This window comes from Geotrypetes seraphini, chromosome 4 (assembly GCF_902459505.1).
Source record: "Geotrypetes seraphini chromosome 4, aGeoSer1.1, whole genome shotgun sequence".
NCBI classification, from domain to species: domain Eukaryota; kingdom Metazoa; phylum Chordata; class Amphibia; order Gymnophiona; family Dermophiidae; genus Geotrypetes; species Geotrypetes seraphini.
In genome coordinates this window covers 147,280,998-147,299,826 of record NC_047087.1, presented here as the reverse complement: position 1 = coordinate 147,299,826, position 18,829 = coordinate 147,280,998, and the positions used below count along the sequence as shown (strand labels likewise).

At 45.6% G+C, this 18,829-nt stretch overlaps 1 protein-coding gene across 1 annotated transcript in view; it reads left to right on the top strand.

Moving 5' to 3' along the window:
• Positions 1-18,829, top strand: part of OGFOD1 (2-oxoglutarate and iron dependent oxygenase domain containing 1) — a 756,310-nt gene that overhangs the window by 658,794 nt on the left and 78,687 nt on the right. Inside the window, exon 12 of the mRNA XM_033941292.1 lies at positions 18,440-18,498. Within this exon, the coding sequence (XP_033797183.1) occupies positions 18,440-18,498 (59 nt within the window). The remainder of the gene's footprint in view (positions 1-18,439; positions 18,499-18,829) is intronic.

Here is an 18,829-nt window from a genome sequence, read left to right as displayed (position 1 = left end):
TTATAAATTATATCTGATGCATTATTGCACATGAAAAAAATTGAGCGATATGATGTGATAAGTTTGTCACAGCAGAGCCTTATTGGCCAAAATTTGTCACTCTATTAAGTGGCAATGAGTTTCACTGATACCTCCTCTTTATTATCAACAAATTTTATTGTGCGCTATTTATCTCCAGTATTGCCCCTGGTGTGTCAGGTTTCTAAGTGGGGAGTTTCTTTTGGGTTTTCATCTTAAGAAGGGAGCGATAGACTGAGTGGGGCCAGCTTTGATTTGCATATCCATAAAATAAATATGAGGGGAAGTTGCATTTAATGTGTAGTGTATGAAATGAGGAATCCCACATTCCTCGATATTTCAGCTAGATGTGAAATCAAAACTATGTGCAGGTACAAAGTCAGATGAACTTGACTGCCCTCACCCACCGAGCACCCCTTTTCACTCGCAAAGGACCCTCCCAATCTACCAGCTCTTCCTCTTCAACTTGCTCCAGGCCATCGTATCTACCCCTCTCCTCCCCATATATAATCCAGCATCTTTCCCTCAACCTCGGCATCTCGTCTTCATTTTCAAACTCCCCGCTCCCGCATCCTACCTTCCAGCTCGACGCTTTCCTTTTATGACACTGGTTTCTGGCTGGCAGGATGCTGCAGAGAAGAAGTTGTGGGAGTCGGGTAGTTAGCTCCCTGCCAGTTGGAGGCAACTTGTATGAGTTGCTGCCGTCTTCAAAGACAAGCTTTGGGCTGAGCGCCGATGCCTAGGGGAAAGGGGCCCGCGTTGCCGATCTTACTTTCTGAAGTTGCCAGCAGGGGGCCGCCACCATTTGAAAAAAAAAATTGGAAAGCTGAGTCATCTGTTTGCCCTCCTTCAGCGGGCTCCCCTGACAATTTCAGGCCCTAGGCACATGCCTACCTACTGGACCTACCCGTTAATCCAGCCCTGTACACTGGTATTCTATAACAGAGTTGCAGAGTTGACAAAGAACATAAGAACATAAGCAGTGCCTCTGCTGGGTCAGACCAGAGGTCCATCGTGCCCAGCAGTCCGCTCTCGCGGCGGCCCAACAGGTCCAGTACCTGTGCAGTAATCCTCTATCTATACCCCTCTATCCCCTTTTCCAGTAGGTAATTGTCTAATCCTTTCTTAAACCCCATTACTGTACTCTGCCCTATCACGTCCTCTGGAAGCGCATTCCAGGTGTCCACCACACGTTGGGTAAAGAAGAACTTCCTAGCATTCGTTTTGAATCTGTCCCCTTCTATCTTTTCCGAGTGCCCTCTTGTTCTTTTATTTTTTGAAAGTTTGAAGAATCTGTCTCTCTCTACTTTCTCTATGCCCTTTATGATCTTGTAAGTTTCTATCAAATTCCCTCTAAGTCTCCTCTTCTCCAGAGAAAAGAGACCCAATTTCTCCAATCTCTCAGCGTATGAAAGGTTTTCCATACCTTTTATCAGACGTGTCGCTCTCCTCTGGACCCTCTCGAGTAACGCCATATCCTTCTTAAGGTATGGTGACCAAAATTGGACGCAGTACTCCAGATGCGGGCGCACCATCGCCCGATACAACGGCAGAATAACTTCTTTCGTTCTGGTCGCAATACCCTTCTTGATTATACCAAGCATTCTATTCGCTTTCTTAGCGGCCGCTGCACACTGTGCCATCGGCTTCATTGTTGTGTCCACCATTACCCCCAAGTCCCTTTCCTGTATACTCTCCTTCAATAATATCCCTCCCATCGTATAGTTGTACCTCAAGTTTCTGCTTCCCATATGTAATACTTTACATTTCTCAACGTTGAACTTCATCTGCCACCTCGTCGCCCATTCCCCTAGCTTGTTCAAGTCCCTTTGCAATTCTTCGCAGTCTTCTATAGTCCGAGCACCACTAAAAAGTTTGGTGTCGTCTGCAAATTTTATTATCTCACACTTTGTCCCTATTTCTAGATCATTTATGAATATATTAAATAGCAGTGGCCCGAGCACCGAGCCTTGCGGTACACCACTCGTGACCCTCCTCCAGTCAGAGTAGTGGCCTTTCACTCCTACCCTTTGCTTTCTACCTTCCAACCAGTTTCTGATCCATCTATGTACATCTCCTTCCACCCCATGGTTCTTCAGCTTCTGGAGTAGATGTTCATGGGGCACCTTGTCAAAGAAGTCTGCTGTTTAGCACCCAGTTTTTTGGCACCTAACATTTAATAATGCCATTTATAGAATTGTTCCCTCTATGGATAGTATTGGCCTGGAAATACATCTAACCTCTCTGATACTCTATTATAGTGGAGGACAGGGCAAGTGCAATAACCAAATATAGAGGCAATATAGAGCCACTGTACTGATAAGATATACATGTAGTTTAGGGCTGATAAATAGCAGGCCTAAACTCGACAGTGATGTTAGTGGTCACTGCACTACTTATATTCAGTGCCATTGGCTATATATGGAGTGGTGCCAAATTTAAGGAAAAACTAAATAGGTTAGGGTTCTTCAGTTGGGAAAAGAGATGGCTGAGGGGAGATATGAATGAAGTTGGCAAAATCTTGAGTGCTATAGAAGGAGTAAAAAAAATTGATTCACTTATACCCAATCAAAAATTACAAAGATAATTTGAAGTTACAGGGAAATATTTTTTAAACCAACAGTAGGAAATAATTTTTTCACTCAGAGAATAGTTAAGCTCTGGAAAGCGTTGCCAGAGGATGTGGTAACAGCGGGAAAAGTAGCTGGGTTTAGAAAAGGTTTGAACAAGTTCCTGGAGGAAAAGTCCATAGTCTGCTTGCCCTGGATCGGTAGCATGGAATATTGCTACTATTTGGGTTTTTGCTAGGTACTTGTGACCTGAATTGGCCACTGTGGAAACAGGATACTGGGCTAAATGGACCACTGGTTTGATCCAGTATGGCTATTCTTATGTTGATTTAAGTGCTGTCTCAGTTACATTAGCACAGAAGTCGGTATTTAGGTGATCAATCTGTGCTCGTGAACTATTGCAGAAGGATACCATCTTCTTCATCCAGGACACTCAGATTAACACAACAACATCTACTAACTATTCCGTCTTTAAAAATAATAGAGACCAGGAGATCCACTATCTTTTCGGTCATAGCACCCCAGCTCTGGAACAATTTACCACTATTTTTATGTAATGAACCTTCTTTAGAAAAATTCAAGCGCTCCCTTAAAAGCTTTTTGTACAAAGACGCTTTCAAAGCATAGAAAACATTATCTACAAGTAATAAATCCTAGTTTTTAATGAGTTTTATGAGTAGGTTGCCAAAATATTCTTTATTTTACTTTATATTCTGGTTATGTGATCCCACCATATGTATTTTTCCTTAAATGTTTCTTTTTCTTTCCTTAAAAAGTGCAGTTCACCCCCTTTGTCTTTTGTACCAGTTTATAATAGAATGTCAAAATTTGTTTATATTATCTTGTTTTGTCCTCCCCAATTTTTTAATTGTTATTTTAAAAACAATTGTTATACACATTGAAATATATGATATTGCGTAGATAACAAATCCCAATAAACTTGAAAACTTGAAACTTGAAGGATGTCAATCACATCTTTCAGCTCCTCCTCCTCCTTCACCAGTGGAGTATAGTGCCCTTTCTAGTTTTACCTTCTGCAAGCGAATTGAGAATGTATGTTCTGATCTGTTCAGTTTTTATTATTTTGGGGTATTTTTTTCCCATTTTGTGAGGCTTTTGTGCCAAAAGGACCCCGTATTTAGGGCTACTCTGCCTGGGAAAAGACACAGTCTCCACAAGGGTGGGATGCAGTTTGTAGGGCAACTACTAGGTGTACCTGATAAGCCATACTTCTTTGTGCTGCTTCAAAGCTCAGGGTCTGTTCCCTAGGGAGCCAGCTAACCTGATTTATTAGAGGCTTGAGCGCAGGCTGTGGGGCCCCTATGTGAATCTTTTTGGGTTTTAGGAAGCTTTTTAATCTCCCCTGTTGTGCAGTGAGGATCTGTCGGGGTGGCATCCTCAGTCAGTGTCTGTCTAACTGGCAGCCCAAAGATCTCCAGTTGTGGCTTGATTCCAACAAGAATTTGAGTCAGAAATTCTTCTCCACTCAGTCAGGCTGCAGCAAAGCTGATACAGGCTGGCACCAGGAAAGCACAGTGTATAAGGGTTTCTACGGACAGAGCTAAGGTCTTCCCTCTCCAGAACCTCTTTCCCTGAATTTTTTGACCTTCAGGGGAGCCCTCACAGGCCATTTTAGTGTGAATTTGCTGGCTATGGCCAAATTGGATATTAAACAATCTTTTTTCTAAAACCTCCATCTGCTTCAAAACCCCTTGATTTGACTTAAGATTGACTGGGATTGTCTCCTCAGGCTGTTCTGCCCCTATATTATGCCAGTTTTGCACTGGATGATTGGCCAAGGAGCATCTATGTACGCAGGGGAGGGGCAGGAGCCACAGGCTCAACCTCCTTTTTACTTCTCTAGGGCTGGGAAACTGCAGGGGGTCTGAGTGGTAGGGATAAAATTCCATCCAGAGACCACAAACAGCGGGGCAAAACGCAAGTGCAGGAGTGCTGCAGAACCTAAAAGAAGCCAGTATGAGGTCTATGAGGCTACTTATTCAAGGATTTACCCCAGAGTTTTTTTGGTTGGGTTTTTTTTTTTTTAATTATTATATTTATTAGCAATGGCAACATAGACTGTACAATCAACCAACAATACAATTATAAACGGGTTGAAAAGGTGACAGCGAAAGCTAGAAGGATGCTAAGTTGCATAGGGAGAGGTATGGCTAGTAGGAAAAAGGAGGTATTGATGCCCCCGTATAAGACTTTGGTGAGACCTCATTTAGAATATTGTGTACAATTCTGGAGACTGCGCCTTCAAAAAGATATAAAAAGGGTGGAGTCGGTCCAGAGAAAGGCAACTAAAATGGTATGTGGTCTTCATCATAAGGCAAATGGGGACAGACTTAAAGATCTCCGGCAGGAGGGTGCCCAACTCCTCCTGCCAGATCCCTTACCCCAGAACCCCCCCCCCCTTGGGCTTACCTGCAAGTTGGGCGGATGGCTCCTCGCACCATCCAGCCAGCAGGCCCGCCTCCGTCCAAATGAGGCGGGTCCACCCCTCCACTGCCCAACCCACAGGATCCTAGGGCCTGATTGGTCCAGGCGCCTAAGGCCCCTTCTTAAGGCACCATTAAACAAAAAATAGAAATTCAGTTATTTTATGGCTGTAGTAAAAATGGCCTTTGTATGAAGTAAAAGCCCACCAGAGATTGTGCTAAGGCTACTTCTTGCCACAGCTCAGCAAAAGGACCATTTAGATAACGAGCCTTCCAAGGAGAGAAAATTACCTCCTATATCTAAAATGTACACCAATAACTTTTGGGTTTGCAAGCAGTATATAAGACTCCTGAACCCTTACTGCTGCTACTGGTGCTCTTTACCCTGGAAAAGCGGAGACTGAGAGGAGACATGATAGAGACTTATAAAATCATGAAAGGCATAGAGAAGATGAAGAGGGACAGATTATTTAGACTAGCGGGGACAACAAAAACAAGAGGTCATTCAGAAAAACTGAGAGGAGACAGATTCAAAACGAATGGAAGGAAGTTCTTCTTCACTCAGCGGGTGGTGGACACCTGGCGCTTCCAGGAGAGGTGATAGGACAGAGTAAAATACTGGAGTTCAAAAAGGGACTGGATGACTTCCTGGAAGCGAAGGGGATTGCAGGGTACAGATAGAGGGTTACTTACAGGGCTAGAGGGTTACTTACAGGGCATTAGGCGAATAGGGTATGAACGTTTTAGGTTAGAAGCACTTACAGGCCGCGGGAGCAAACTGCCGGGCACGATGGACCCCTGGTCTGACCCAGCAGGGGCAATGCTTATGTTCTTATGTTCAATCTGTATACTTTGGAGGAAAGGCGGGAGAGGGGAGATATGATAGAGTTGTTTAAATACCTAACTAATGTAAATGCGCATGAGTCGTGACTCTTTAATTTGAAAGGAAACTCTGCAATGAGAGGACATAGGATGAAGTTAAGTGGTGATAGGCTCCAGAGTAATCTAAGCAAATACTTTTTTACAGAAAGGGTGGTAGATGCATGGAACAGTCTCCCAGAAGAGGTGGTGGAGACAGAAACTGTGTCTGAATTCAAATGAAAAGGGCCTGGGATAGGCACTTGGGATCTTTCAGAGAGAGAATGAGATAATGGTTACTACGGATGGGCAGACTAGATGGGTCATTTGTTGCCATCATGTTTCTATGTTTCTAAACTCCACTATACATCAAGGAACAGGCATAAAACAAGAATCTCCTAATACAAACTAGAACAAGTCTTAGTCAACCACAGTCCCGTCACCATCAGCAATATTTATTTATGAAACGCCACACATAGTAACATAGTAGATGACGGCAGATAAAGACCCGAATGGTCCATCCAGTCTGCCCAACCTGGTTCAATTTAAATTTTTTAATTTTTTCTTCTTAGCTATTTCTGGGCAAGAATCCAAAGCTTTACCCTGTACTGTGCTTGGGTTCCAACTGCCGAAATCTCTGTTAAGACTTACTCCAGCCCATCTACACCCTCCCAGCCATTGAAGCCCTCCCCAGCCCATCCTCCACCAAACGGCCATATACAGACACAGACCGTGCAAGTCTGCCCAGTACTGGCCTTAGTTCAATATTTAATATTATTTTCTGATTCTAAATCTCTGTGTTCATCCCACGCTTCTTTGAACTCAGTCACAGTTTTACTCTCCACCACCTCTCTTGGGAGCGCATTCCAGGCATCCACTACCCTCTCCGTAAAGTAGAATTTCCTAACATTGCCCCTGAATCTACCACCCCTCAACCTCAAATTATGTCCTCTGGTTTTACCATTTTCCTTTCTCTGGAAAAGATTTTGTTCTACGTTAATACCCTTCAAGTATTTGAACGTCTGAATCATATCTCCCCTGTCTCTCCTTTCCTCTAGGGCAGTGGTCTCAAACTCAAACCCTTAGTGGGGCCACATTTTGGATTTGTAGGTACTAGGAAGGCCGCAGAAAAAAATAATTAATGTCTTATTAAAGAAATGACAACTTTGCATGAGGTAAAACTCTTTGTAGTTTATAAATCTTTCCTTTAACAGTTAAAGGAAAGATTTATAAACTATAAAGAGTTTTACCTTATGCAAAATTATCATTAACTATTTTTTCTGCGGCCCTCCAAGTACCTTATTTTTTCTGCAGCCCTCACATTTAAAGTGTAATATTTTTCCTTTCTCAAAACTGACACATTTCAATCATTATATGGAAAATAAAATCATTTCCCCTACCTTTATTGGCTGGTGACTTTATTTTTCTGTGCTTTTAACTATGTTTCCAGGGCCTTCTTGTCCTTTGACTGTTTTTCTCTCTGTCTTCACTTTCTGCTTTCTTTTCAAAATCTACGTTTCCATGTCTTACCTTCCCTTCTATCTCTCTCTTCTTCCGTCCTTATTTCCATGGTCTGACATCTCTTTCTTTCCTTTCTCTCCCTCCCTCCCTCCTTCCTTCCTTCCTTTCCTCTGGTCTGGCATCTGTCTCCTTCCCTCTTCCAACTTTTTATTTCTTTCACCCTGCCCCCTTCTTTCTTTCTCTCCGTGCCCCCTTTTTTTCTTTATTTCTTTCTCCATGCCCCTTTCTTTCTGTCTTTCTCTCTCTATGCCCCTTTCTGTCTGTGTCCTGTCTCCCTTCTTTCTTTCTTTATTTCTCCCTGCCCTCCCCCAAGCCACAACCATTGGGGAACAGGCCGCCACCACCACAATCGGGGAACAGGCCAGCGCCGAGGTCTTAGCTCTCCCTGCTTATCTTTCCCAGCACGGGGCCGATCAATTCTCGCCACCCGATGTCAATTCTAATGTCGGAGAGGAAGTTCTGGGCCAGCCAGGCAGCGATTGGCTGGCCCAGAACTTCCTCCCCGATGTTAGAATTGACGTCGGGTGGCGAGATTTGGTTGGCTCTGAGCTGGGGAAGATAAGCAGGGAGAGCTAAGACCTCGGTGCTGGCCTGTTCCCCAATTGCGGTGGCTTGAGGGAGGGCAGTGAGAAGGGAAGGGAAGCAGATTAGGGACTCCTGCTTTAGGCGAGCCGCAGTCATGGTCTGTACGCGACTGTCCTCTCCACAATCGGAAAACTATCGGAGGACAGATCGTGGGCCGCAAAATAGTCCCTGGGGGGGCCGCATGCGGCCCATGGGCCGCACGTTTGAGACCGCTGCTCTAGGGTATACAGTCTCTCCTCATATGTCTTCTGGCGCAAGCCTCCAATCATTTTTGTCGCCCTCCTCTGGACCGCCTCAAGTCTTCTTACGTCCTTCTCCAGATACGGTCTCCAAAACTGAACACAATACTCCAAGTGGGGCCTTACCAATGACCTGTACTGGAGCATCAACACCTTCTTCCTTCTACTGACTACGCCTCTCGTTATACAGCCCAGCATCCTTCTGGCAGCAGCCACTGCCTTGTCACACTGTTTTTCGCCTTTAGATCTTCGGATTGGCCCCAGCACCGAACCCTGAAGGACTCCACTACTCACCTTTCCTGCCTTCAAGTGACTTCCATTAACCACCACCCTCTGGTGTCTGTACGACAGCCAGTTTCTAACCCAGTTCACCACTTTGGGTCCTAACTTCAGCCCTTCAAGTTTGTTCAACAGCCTCCTATGATGAACTGTATCAAAGGCTTTGCTGAAATCCAAGTAAATTGCATCTAGCGTATGTCCTCGATCCAGCTCTCTGGTCACCCAATCAAAAAATTCAATCAGGTTTGTTTGGCACGATTTATCTTTTGTAAAGCCATGTTGCCTCAGATCCTGTAACGCATTAGATTCAAGGAAGTACCTTTCTTTCAGCAACACTTCCATTATTTTTCCAACAACTGAAGTGAGGCTCACCGGCCTGTAGTTTCCTGCTTCACTCATAAACACCCTCCTCCGTGAACGGTGCAGAATCTACTCCATTTTCTCGTATAACTTTGCCAGACAATCTCGGTCCTTCTCCAGGATTTTCTTCTGTGAACACAGAACAGAAGTATTTGTTTAGCACATTTGCTTTCTCCTCATCGCTCTCCACATATTGGTTCCCAGCATCTTTTAGCCTAGCAATTCCATTTTTCATCTTCCTCCTTTCACTAATATATCTGAAAAAATTTTTGTCTCCCTTTTTTACATTTTTAGCCATTTGTTCTTCCGCCTATGCTTTCGCCAGACGTATCTCTCTCTTGGCTTCTTTCAGTTTCACCCTGTTCTGTTCTGTATTCACAGAAGAAAATCCTGGAGAAGGACCGAGATTGCCTAGCAAAGTTACACGAGAAAATGGAGTAGATTCTGCGCCGTTCACGGAGGAGGGTGTTTATGAGTAACTTGAAAAACTGAAGGTAGACAAAGCGATGGGATCAGACGGGATCCATCCCAGGATACTAAGGGAGCTCAGAGAGGTTCTGGCGAGTCCTATTAAAGACTTGTTCAACAAATCTCTGGAGACGGGAGTGATTCCTGAGGATTGGAGGAGAGCAGAAGTGGTCCCTATTCATAAAAGTGGTCACAGGGATGAAGCAGGAAACTACAGGCCGATGAGCCTCACTTCAGTTGTTGGAAAAATAATGGAAGTTTTGCTGAAAGAAAGGATAGTGTACTTCCTTGAATCTAATGGGTTACAGGATCTGAGGCAACATGGCTTTACAAAAGGTAAATCATGCCAAACAAACCTGATTGAATTTTTTGATTGGGTGACCAGAGAGCTGGATCGAGGACATATGCTAGATGTAATTTACTTGGATTTCAGCAAAGCCTTTGATACAGTTCCTCATAGGAGGCTGTTGAACAAACTTGAAGGGCTGAAGTTAGGACCCAAAGTGGTGAACTGGGTCAGAAACTGGCTGTCGGACAGACGCCAGAGGGTGGTGGTTAATGGAAGTCGCTCGAAGGAAGGAAAGGTGAGTAGTGGAGTCCCTCAGGGATCAGTGCTGGGGCCAATCCTGTTCAATATGTTTGTGAGTGACATTGCTGAAGGGATAGAAGGAAAAGTGTGCTTTTTTTCAGATGATACCAAGATTTGTAACAGAGTAGACACCAAAGAGGGAGTGGAAAAGATGAAAAAGGATATGCAAAAGTTAGAGGAATGGTCTAATGCCTGGCAACTAAAATTCAATGCAAAGAAATGCAGAGTAATGCATTTGGGGATTAATAATAGGAAGGAACTGTATATACTGGGAGGAGAGAAGCTGATATGCACGGACGGGGAGAGGGACCTTGGGGTGATAGTGTCCGAAGATCTAAAGGTGAAAAAACAGTGTGACAAGGCAGTGGCTGATGCCAGAAGGATGCTGGGCTGTATAAAGAGAGGCGTAGTCAGTAGAAGGAAGAAGGTGTTGATGCCCCTGTACAGGTCATTGGTAAGGCCCCACTTGGAGTATTGTGTTCAATTTTGGAGACCGTATCTGGCGAAGGACGTAAGAAGACTTGAAGCGGTCCAGAGGAGGGCGACTAAAATGATAGGAGGCTTGCACCAGAAGACGTATGAGGAGAGACTGGAAGCCCTGAATATGTATACCCTAGAGGAAAGGAGAGACAGGGGAGATATGATTCAGACGTTCAAATACTTGAAGGGTATTAACGTAGAACAAAATGTTTTTCAGAGAAAGGAAAATGGTAAAACCAGAGAACATAATTTGAGGTTGAGGGGTGGTAGATTCAAGAGCAATGTTAGGAAATTCTATTTAACGGAGAGGGTGGTGGATGCCTGGAATGCACTCCCGAGAGAGGTGGTGGAGAGTAAAACTGTGACTGAGTTCAAAGAAGCGTGGGATGAACACAAAGGGTCTAGAATCAGAAAATAAGATTAAATATTGAACTAAGGCCAGTACTGGGCAGACTTGCATGGTTTGTGTCTGTATATGGCCGTTTGGTGGAGGATGGGCTGGGGAGGGCTTCAATGGCTGGGAGGGTGTAGATGGGCTGGAGTAACTTTTAACAGAGATTTCGGCAGTTGGAACCCAAGCACAGTACAGGGTAAAGCTTTGGATTCTTGCCCAGAAATAGCTAAGAAGAAAAAATTAAAAAATTTAAATTGAATCAGGTTGGGCAGACTGGATGGACCATTCGGGTCTTTATCTACCATCATCTACTATGTTACTATGTTACTATGCTGAAGGGGATGGGAGGCAGGCAGGCAGGCTGGCATCGGGAGGGGGGGTGGGGGGGGGGTTAAATGGAAACATGCTGCTCAGGGGGTTGGGAGGCAGGTAGGCAGGCTGGCATCGGGAGAGTGGGGGGTTTAAATGGAAACATGCTGCTTATGGAGATTGGAGGCAGGCAGGCTGGCATCAGGGGGGGGTTAAATGGAAACATGCTGCTCAGGGGGATGGGAGGAAGGCAGGCAGGCTGGCATCGGGGGTTGGGGGGGTTTAAATGGAAACATGCTGCCTAGGGGGATGGGAGGCAGGCAGGCAGGCTGGCATCGGGGTAGGGGTGGGACAAAGTCTGGAAGATAATGATGGGGGACATAGGAAGGAGGCACTGGGGGCACTAAGGACATAGGATGCACTGAGGGCACTAAACAGGACAGAGGCACTGGGGGCACTAAGGACATGGGAAGGAGGCACTGGGGGCACTAAGGACATAGGAAGGAGGCACTGGAGGCACTAAGGACATAGAAAGGGGCACTGAGGGCACTAAGGACACATAGGATGCACTGAGGGCACTAAGCAGGACAGAGGCACTGGGGGCACTAAGGACACGGGAAGGAGGCACTGGGGGCACCAAGGACATAGGAAGGAGGCACTGGGGGCATTAAGGACACAGTATGCTGGCACTGGGGCACTAAGGACACATTACAGAGGCACTGGGGGCACTAAGGACATGGGAAGGACTCACTGGGGGCATTATGGACACAGGAAGGAGGTACTGGGAGCACTAAGGATGTAGGAAGGGGTACTAAGGACATAGGAAGGAGGCACTGACGGCACTAAGGACATAGGGAGAGACACAGACAGAAAAAATGACAGACAGACAGGCAGCGTGCAAGGAGAGAGAGACAAAGAAAAAAAAACAACAGATAGACAGACATCTATTCTAGCACCCGTTAATGTTACGGGCTTAAAGACTAGTATATATATATATATATATATATATATACTAGTCGTTAAGCCCGTTACATTAACGGGTGCTAGAATAAATGTGTGTCTGTCTGTCTGTGTTTCTTTATATAGCCCGTTACATTAACGGGTGCTAGAATATATGTGTGTGTGTCTGTCTTTATTTCTTTCTCTCTCTTTCCTTAGCCGCTTTCTTTCTTTATGTCTTTCTTTTTCCTTGGCTGTCCATCATCACCCCTTGCCTGCTCCCCCTGTCCATTCTCCCTTCTTTTTACCTCCCCTGTGTGCACCACTACCCCTTCACAGCTCTCCTTTTGCAGCAGCAGCCCTTCTCCCTTTGTTTTACCTCCCCCCTGTCCAGCAGCACCTCTTTCCTTCTCCCCCTGTCCAACATTAGGCCTCTGTTCCTTTTTCGTCACCCCCTGTCCATCAGCACCTCTTTCCTTCTCCCCCTATCCAGCAGTAGGCATCCCTTCCTTTTTCTCCCCCCTCCTCCTTCTTATCCCTTTGATACACTTACCTTGCTCTGCCCCTGATCATAGGTTCCCGACAGCCGCCCAGTTGCACCCATTGGAAAAGTTCCCTCTGCCCAATCCCGCACCCCCCCCCCCCCTGATGCAACTCCCGCTGTCTTTATTTCTGTCTCTGTCCCTGGCCCCCTTTGTCTGTCTGTCTTTCTATGTATCTCCCTGGCCTTGTGTCTTTCTTCTTTTCTTTCTGTCTCCCTTCCTCCCTCTGTCTATCTGTCTGTCCAAAGCAGCATTCCCTCCCCCTCCATTTCCCTCCCCCCACACCATTTCCCTGTGCAGCAGCATTAGCGTTTCCTCTACCCCACTTTCCCTTCCCGCGGGCCCAACTACAAACCTGGTGATTCCAGCAGCGTGTGTGCAGCAGTCTCCACACGCTGCTTCGGGTCCTTCTACTGCCCTTATTTGCTCTGTCGCGTCTCTGATGACATCATCGGAGACGCGGCTGAGCAAATCAGGGCAGGAGAAGGGCCCGAATCAGCGTGTGAAGACTGTTGCACCTGGATGGGAGACCACCTGGGAATACCAGGTGCTATAGGCTGAGAGACCTCAAATTGGGAAGCAGTGATATAGTGGAGAAGGCAATGGCAAATCACTCCTGTACCTTGCACGAAACATCACAGGGTGGATTCCTTACAGTTTGTGGTGTCCTGACTCAGTGGCATAATCCATCCATTCTCTATAAAAGTTACTATATGGCTTCAGAAAAAAAGAGAATAGATTGAGACATCCAGGTTTTTACTTTCAATAAAAGTAAAACCCAGATGTTTCAATCCATCCTCCTTTATTTGGAGCCCTATGAATATGAATCTCAGGTCTATGTATAAAAGCAAAACAGTACAGTGACTGGTGAAATGACCCCCCCCCCCACCCCCACCCCATGGTATGTTCCGCATAGATTGGCCCTAAGTATAGAGATGATATAGTGACTGGTGAGGCAACCCCATATGGTTACTCTCTTCCCATCCTACCTCTTACTTTGTAGGCCCTCTGGATGTGTTTTAGAGCTTCCTGAGCCCCTCTGGGATTTTTCTCCATAGCAACCACCACACTGACTGGCAGGCCAAAGCCACGGAGGGAAGTGGCCAGTTCTTGACCCATCTCCACCCACAGATCTTGCACTGATGTTACTATGGCAACATGGGCCCACTGGAAGAACTTGAGCACAGTGAAAAGAATGCTTGAGGAGAGTGGAAGAGGCCTAATAAAAGTGGTAGCACTTCCTGTATCATTGTCAAGATTGAGGCAGGCCCAGGAGTTTTAAGTTGAAAGCCGGCGCTGCAGCTCCTCTCTCGATCCTGGAAGTTGAAAGCCGGCGCTGCAGCTCCTCTCTCGATCCTGGTGCAGTTCGAGAGAGGAACCGTTACCATCGCTTCCCTTCCCATCCGACCGTACCATTCGCTCCCCCCACCCTCCTTCCACACGGTCGCACTGCGGCCCTCTCGGAGTCAACGGAACAGAGGTGAGCAGAGAGCAAATAAGAGGCGCTGGAGACAAACCTTGAAGATGGGGGTCATAGGCTTTTTCGTCCCTCCACTGCGGCGGGAGCCTGAGCCGGCATAGGCGGTTGAGGGGGGAAGGTTGTGGTCGGAGTTGCTAGGCTGCAGCGGATGTGTGAGTTGCGAGTGTGGGGCCTGCAGCGGCACGAGGTGGAGAGCAGGCTGTGGTGACGTTGTAGGCGCGCATGCGCACTCGTGTTTCCGCGACGGACCAGGGAACACGTTTTTTTAGTGCGCATGCGCGGCCTATCATTTTATTATATTAGACTAGTGTTTAAGCCCGTTACATTAACGGGTGCTAGAATAGATGTGTAGACTTTTAGCACAATGGGTCGCTGAGGCGTTTCTTTCTTTCTTTCTTTCTTACTTTATGTTTTTTATCTCTCTCCCTGCCCCCCTTTCTTTCTGTCTCTGTCCCCCTGTGTGTCTCTGTTTCTTCCCTGGCCCCCTGTCTTACTGTCTCTCCCTGGCTGTCTGTCAGTCTTTCTTTGTTTCTGTATCTTCTCCCTTCGCGAGTGTGGGGCAGTTGTAGGTGCGCATGCGCACTCCTTCAGGCCACGGACATACGGAACACGCAGGTAGGAGTGCGCATGTGCCGCTTAGGGTTTTATTATCTAGTCAATAAGCCCGTTACATTAACGGGTGCTAGAATATATGTCTGTCTGTCTCCCTCCCACTGACTCTCTCTCTCTCCCTGGCCCCCTTTCTCTGTCTGTCTTTCTATCCCTCTCCCTGCCCCTGTGTCTTTCTTTCTGTCTCCCTCCCTCCCGCTGTCTGCTGTCATTTTTCCCCATTTCCCTGTGCAGCAGCATTTCCATCCCACTTCCCTAAGCATCAGCAACAGCATTTCCCTCCTAACCCCCCCCTTTCCTGTGCAGAAGCAGCAGCGGTATTTCCCTTCCCCTCCAAGTCCCTGTGTAGCAGTAGCAGCATTTTCCCTCACCCCCTTTCCCTTCTCTTCCCTTACCCTTCCCTGCTCTGTTCGGCCCCTCCCCCTTCTTTTACTGCCATTGTCTTGCTCGATCTGGCCTGTTCCTGACCCTCCCACCGCCAACAAACCTCCGGGCTCCAGCCGCGTAGGCAGCACTTTAAACACGCTGCTTCGCGGCCTTCTACTGCCGATTTCCTCTCCCGCGTCTGTCTCTGATGATGTCATCAGAGACGCAGCAGAGGAAATCGGCAGTAGAAGGGCGCGAAGCAGCATGTTTATAGTGCTGCCTACGCCGCTGGAGCCAGGAGGTTTGTGGAGGGTCAATGGGCGGAGCGGGGCTGCTCTACACCACTCAGTTGCTGCCACTGGAATGCAAACAGGGTTGCGAGTATGGGGCAGTTGTAGTCGTGCATGCGCACTTCTTCAGGCCACGGACATACGGAACATGCAAGTAGAAGTGAGCATGCGCGGCTTAGGGTTTTATTATAGAGATAGATAGATAGATAGATATTTTTTTTTTAGCCTTTAAATTTTTTAGCATTGTAAAACCGGCTAGATGCACTTGAAACTTTTTAATCTCACTCCCTTTCTTCCCATGCACCCACTCACCCAGCATTCGCCCTTTCTTCTATTCCTATCCACACCCCTACTCTAAGTAGTTGCATTTTGTCTTCCTTCTCCCACCCTCACTGTCTACCAGCATCAGCCCCTTTTTCTAGCCTCAGTTCTAACATCTGCCAGCATCAGCCACCAGCCCCAGGCTCAGCCCCCTTTCCGTTCTTCCAATCCCTGCATCTGCTCCTTCTCTCAGTTTGTCCCCATACTAACCCCCTTCTCCAAACCCCAGCATCAAACTCTTCTTCCAGCTCTAACCCCAGCATTGGTCTCTTTATCCCACCCTCAACCTTAGCATCTTCTGACCTCAGCTCCCTTATCCTATCTTTAGCTTTGGTCATTAGCAGAAACCGCCCCAATCCTCAGCATTTTCCAGCATCTGCTTCCTTTTATCTACCATTTAACAGTTTATTTCTGACTTGATATGCCGTTATTAGGTAATTCTGACATAATGGTTTATATAAAATTCTAAATAGAAATATAAAGAAGTAGAGAATCAGAGATATGAAAATAGAGGAAAACTGTTACATAAAATCCATAGCAAAGTTTAAAAGTAAAGTCAGATTGTTTGGTTTCAAACTTGAACCATTATCATTCCAGTTTATGCTCTATCAACAATGTCTAAATTAGATTAAATGCCAGCTAAAAAATGTCTTTCATTTTATTTTTAATATAGGATAACTTGAATCCTATCATATGTGTTGTGGTAGATGGTTCCATATCATGGGGCCTATCACACTAAAAATAGAGACCTGAATAGATTATAGATATACATGTTGAAAGGAGAATATGATGAGTAAGTTCTGATTTAATGACTGTAAGTTCCTAGCAGGAGTATAGGGTATGAGATATCTGAAGAGGGAATCTGGAGTTCTATGCTTGTTAATTTTTTATACTAAAATCAGTATTTTAAATCAGATTCTATATTTAACTGGTAACCAATGTTCTTCTATAAAAAGAAACCCATTTATGCATCTTTTATCAGTTTTATTGTAGCATTTTGCAGTACAGTAATTGCAAACATTGAAGCATGACATGCCCAAACCCTGAAAGAAGTGAATTGCAATAATCTGTATTTGCAGTCATAAGTCCCTCTTTCCCCATTAAACTGTGCCCATGCCAGTGGGTGAAGGGTTATTGCATTAGAGAAAGAGAGATACCACTGGGAGCAGGGTGGGGGACTGTTAGAAAAATGCAAGGTCATTAGGTAGATGTGTGACAATGAGACTGTATTTTGAAATCTGCAGACTCCTCCATTGTTTTTTCTTTGCCCTAATCCCCCAGTTTCTCAAGCCATATCCAAGGTCCTTGAATCCTCACTGGCCCTCGACCCTTGCCATGGCCTCAGTGTAATCCTACCCACCCTGCACTAGATGGTCTTATAACTCTAAATGAAAATGACAAATTTTATTTGACTACGAGAGGGTGCTGAAAATTCTCAGCCCAACCTAGAAGAGAATGATATGGATATGGTTAAATCAGTGATCTGAAACAATATCAAAGCATAGAATTTTGTTTCTGCAAATTGGCACTTAATAAAATAAAATAACACTCTTTTCAGCTACAGTGGCAAAATAATGCCCAGAATTTAGGAAGTTGGTTGGTTTGGCTGAGAACTTTTCCGCACCCCCTCATATCTTCTACACATTTCAGAAATTTGGTTAAAAGCCAGCTAGCCTTAAAGTCCATTTTAGTACAGTGAAGCTATTCTGTGCACAACCTTTAGTTATATACATCTTAGGGAATTGCTTCATTTGAAGCCTCCCATTAAGCTATCTGCAGTGTTATAAGACTTCAATGTGGTTTTTACTCAGTTGATGAAAACTCCTTTTTTAGCCTCTCGCAAACTAAAGTACTGGCCTGAACAATTGCTTCATTGATGGCAATGATCTCAGCGTGCAGTGTCGGAGTACTCCAAATCCTTGACTTAATTGACTTATATCTGATTTTATTTGTCATTTCTAGATTCCATTTCCTTTGTTTTCTCCTTTCCTTATGTTTTTCTTTATCCTATGTAAACTCTTCCATTCTCTTCTCCCTCCCCTCCTGCTCCCCACACACATTTTTCCTCCCCACTCACTTATCCGTCCCCTAGGGTGGTACTTTGCATACATGACCTTTCTGCCAAAGGTTATATTGGATTTTCACCTTAACCAATAATCTGCCAACCTTCTTTCCCAGACCCCATGCCAACAAAGACAAACTTGTTTTTCACTGTTTGAATTGCTAAAGAGCCAATTCCTTCTACCTGGAACAAGCTAAAGAGCTGTTCTAGCCCTCCCTAGTGCCCATCTGTATTATTCTAAAGAGCCAATGCCTTCTACCTGGAACAAGCTAAAGAGCTGTTCTAGCCCTCCTTAGTGCCCATCTGTATTATTTTGGGTTGTTCTCACATTAAAATATGTTTTAACCCACCAAAAATATGCTTTCCCCTAATGAACAGCTGTGGCCACTTGTTTTCTCTGTGTTTTTGGATAATCCTTAGCTAGGATATGTCCTATATGACTGATGTAATCTGCCTGTTCTTAGAAGAGAAAGGGTTACTTACCTGTAACAGATATTCTCTAAGGATATCAGCTCACCAGTCAGATATACTTTCCCCTCTCCCCTTCCCCACCCCTCTTCCACCCATGGCCATGCAGCTGTTCACGAATGACTACATACTCAGAAATACTTAGAAGATTTCTGAGAGACTCATATGTGTGACTAATATAATGCTGACCTAGAACAACATCTATTATATTTAAGTAACTGTATTTTCCCCTGAATTTTGTTTGTTAGACTGGGAAGTAGAATATGGAGGATTTACTTCATACATTGTAAAAGAAGAAGATAATGAGGTAAGGGAATTTTTTGTATGGCTTCCATCAGGAATGCTTAGCAGGAAAGTAATCAGTACTGTTTGCCATGCACATATTGTATGCTAAGTATCAAGCTACCTCTTTTCAGGTCTGCTGCCAGAATCCTTTTTTGCACAGGCAGGTTCCTCCAGGGGGGCGGGGGGGGGCCCGCCCCGCCCCGCCCCGCCCTGCCTCGCCTCACCTCACCTCACCTCACCTCGGGTGCATGTCCCAAGGGGGTGCACAGCTGGCCATCCACCGGGGAATAGGCTGCCGCCGTGGAAAGGCTGCCACTTCCGCCATCGGGAACAGGCTGGCGCCGAGTTCTCCC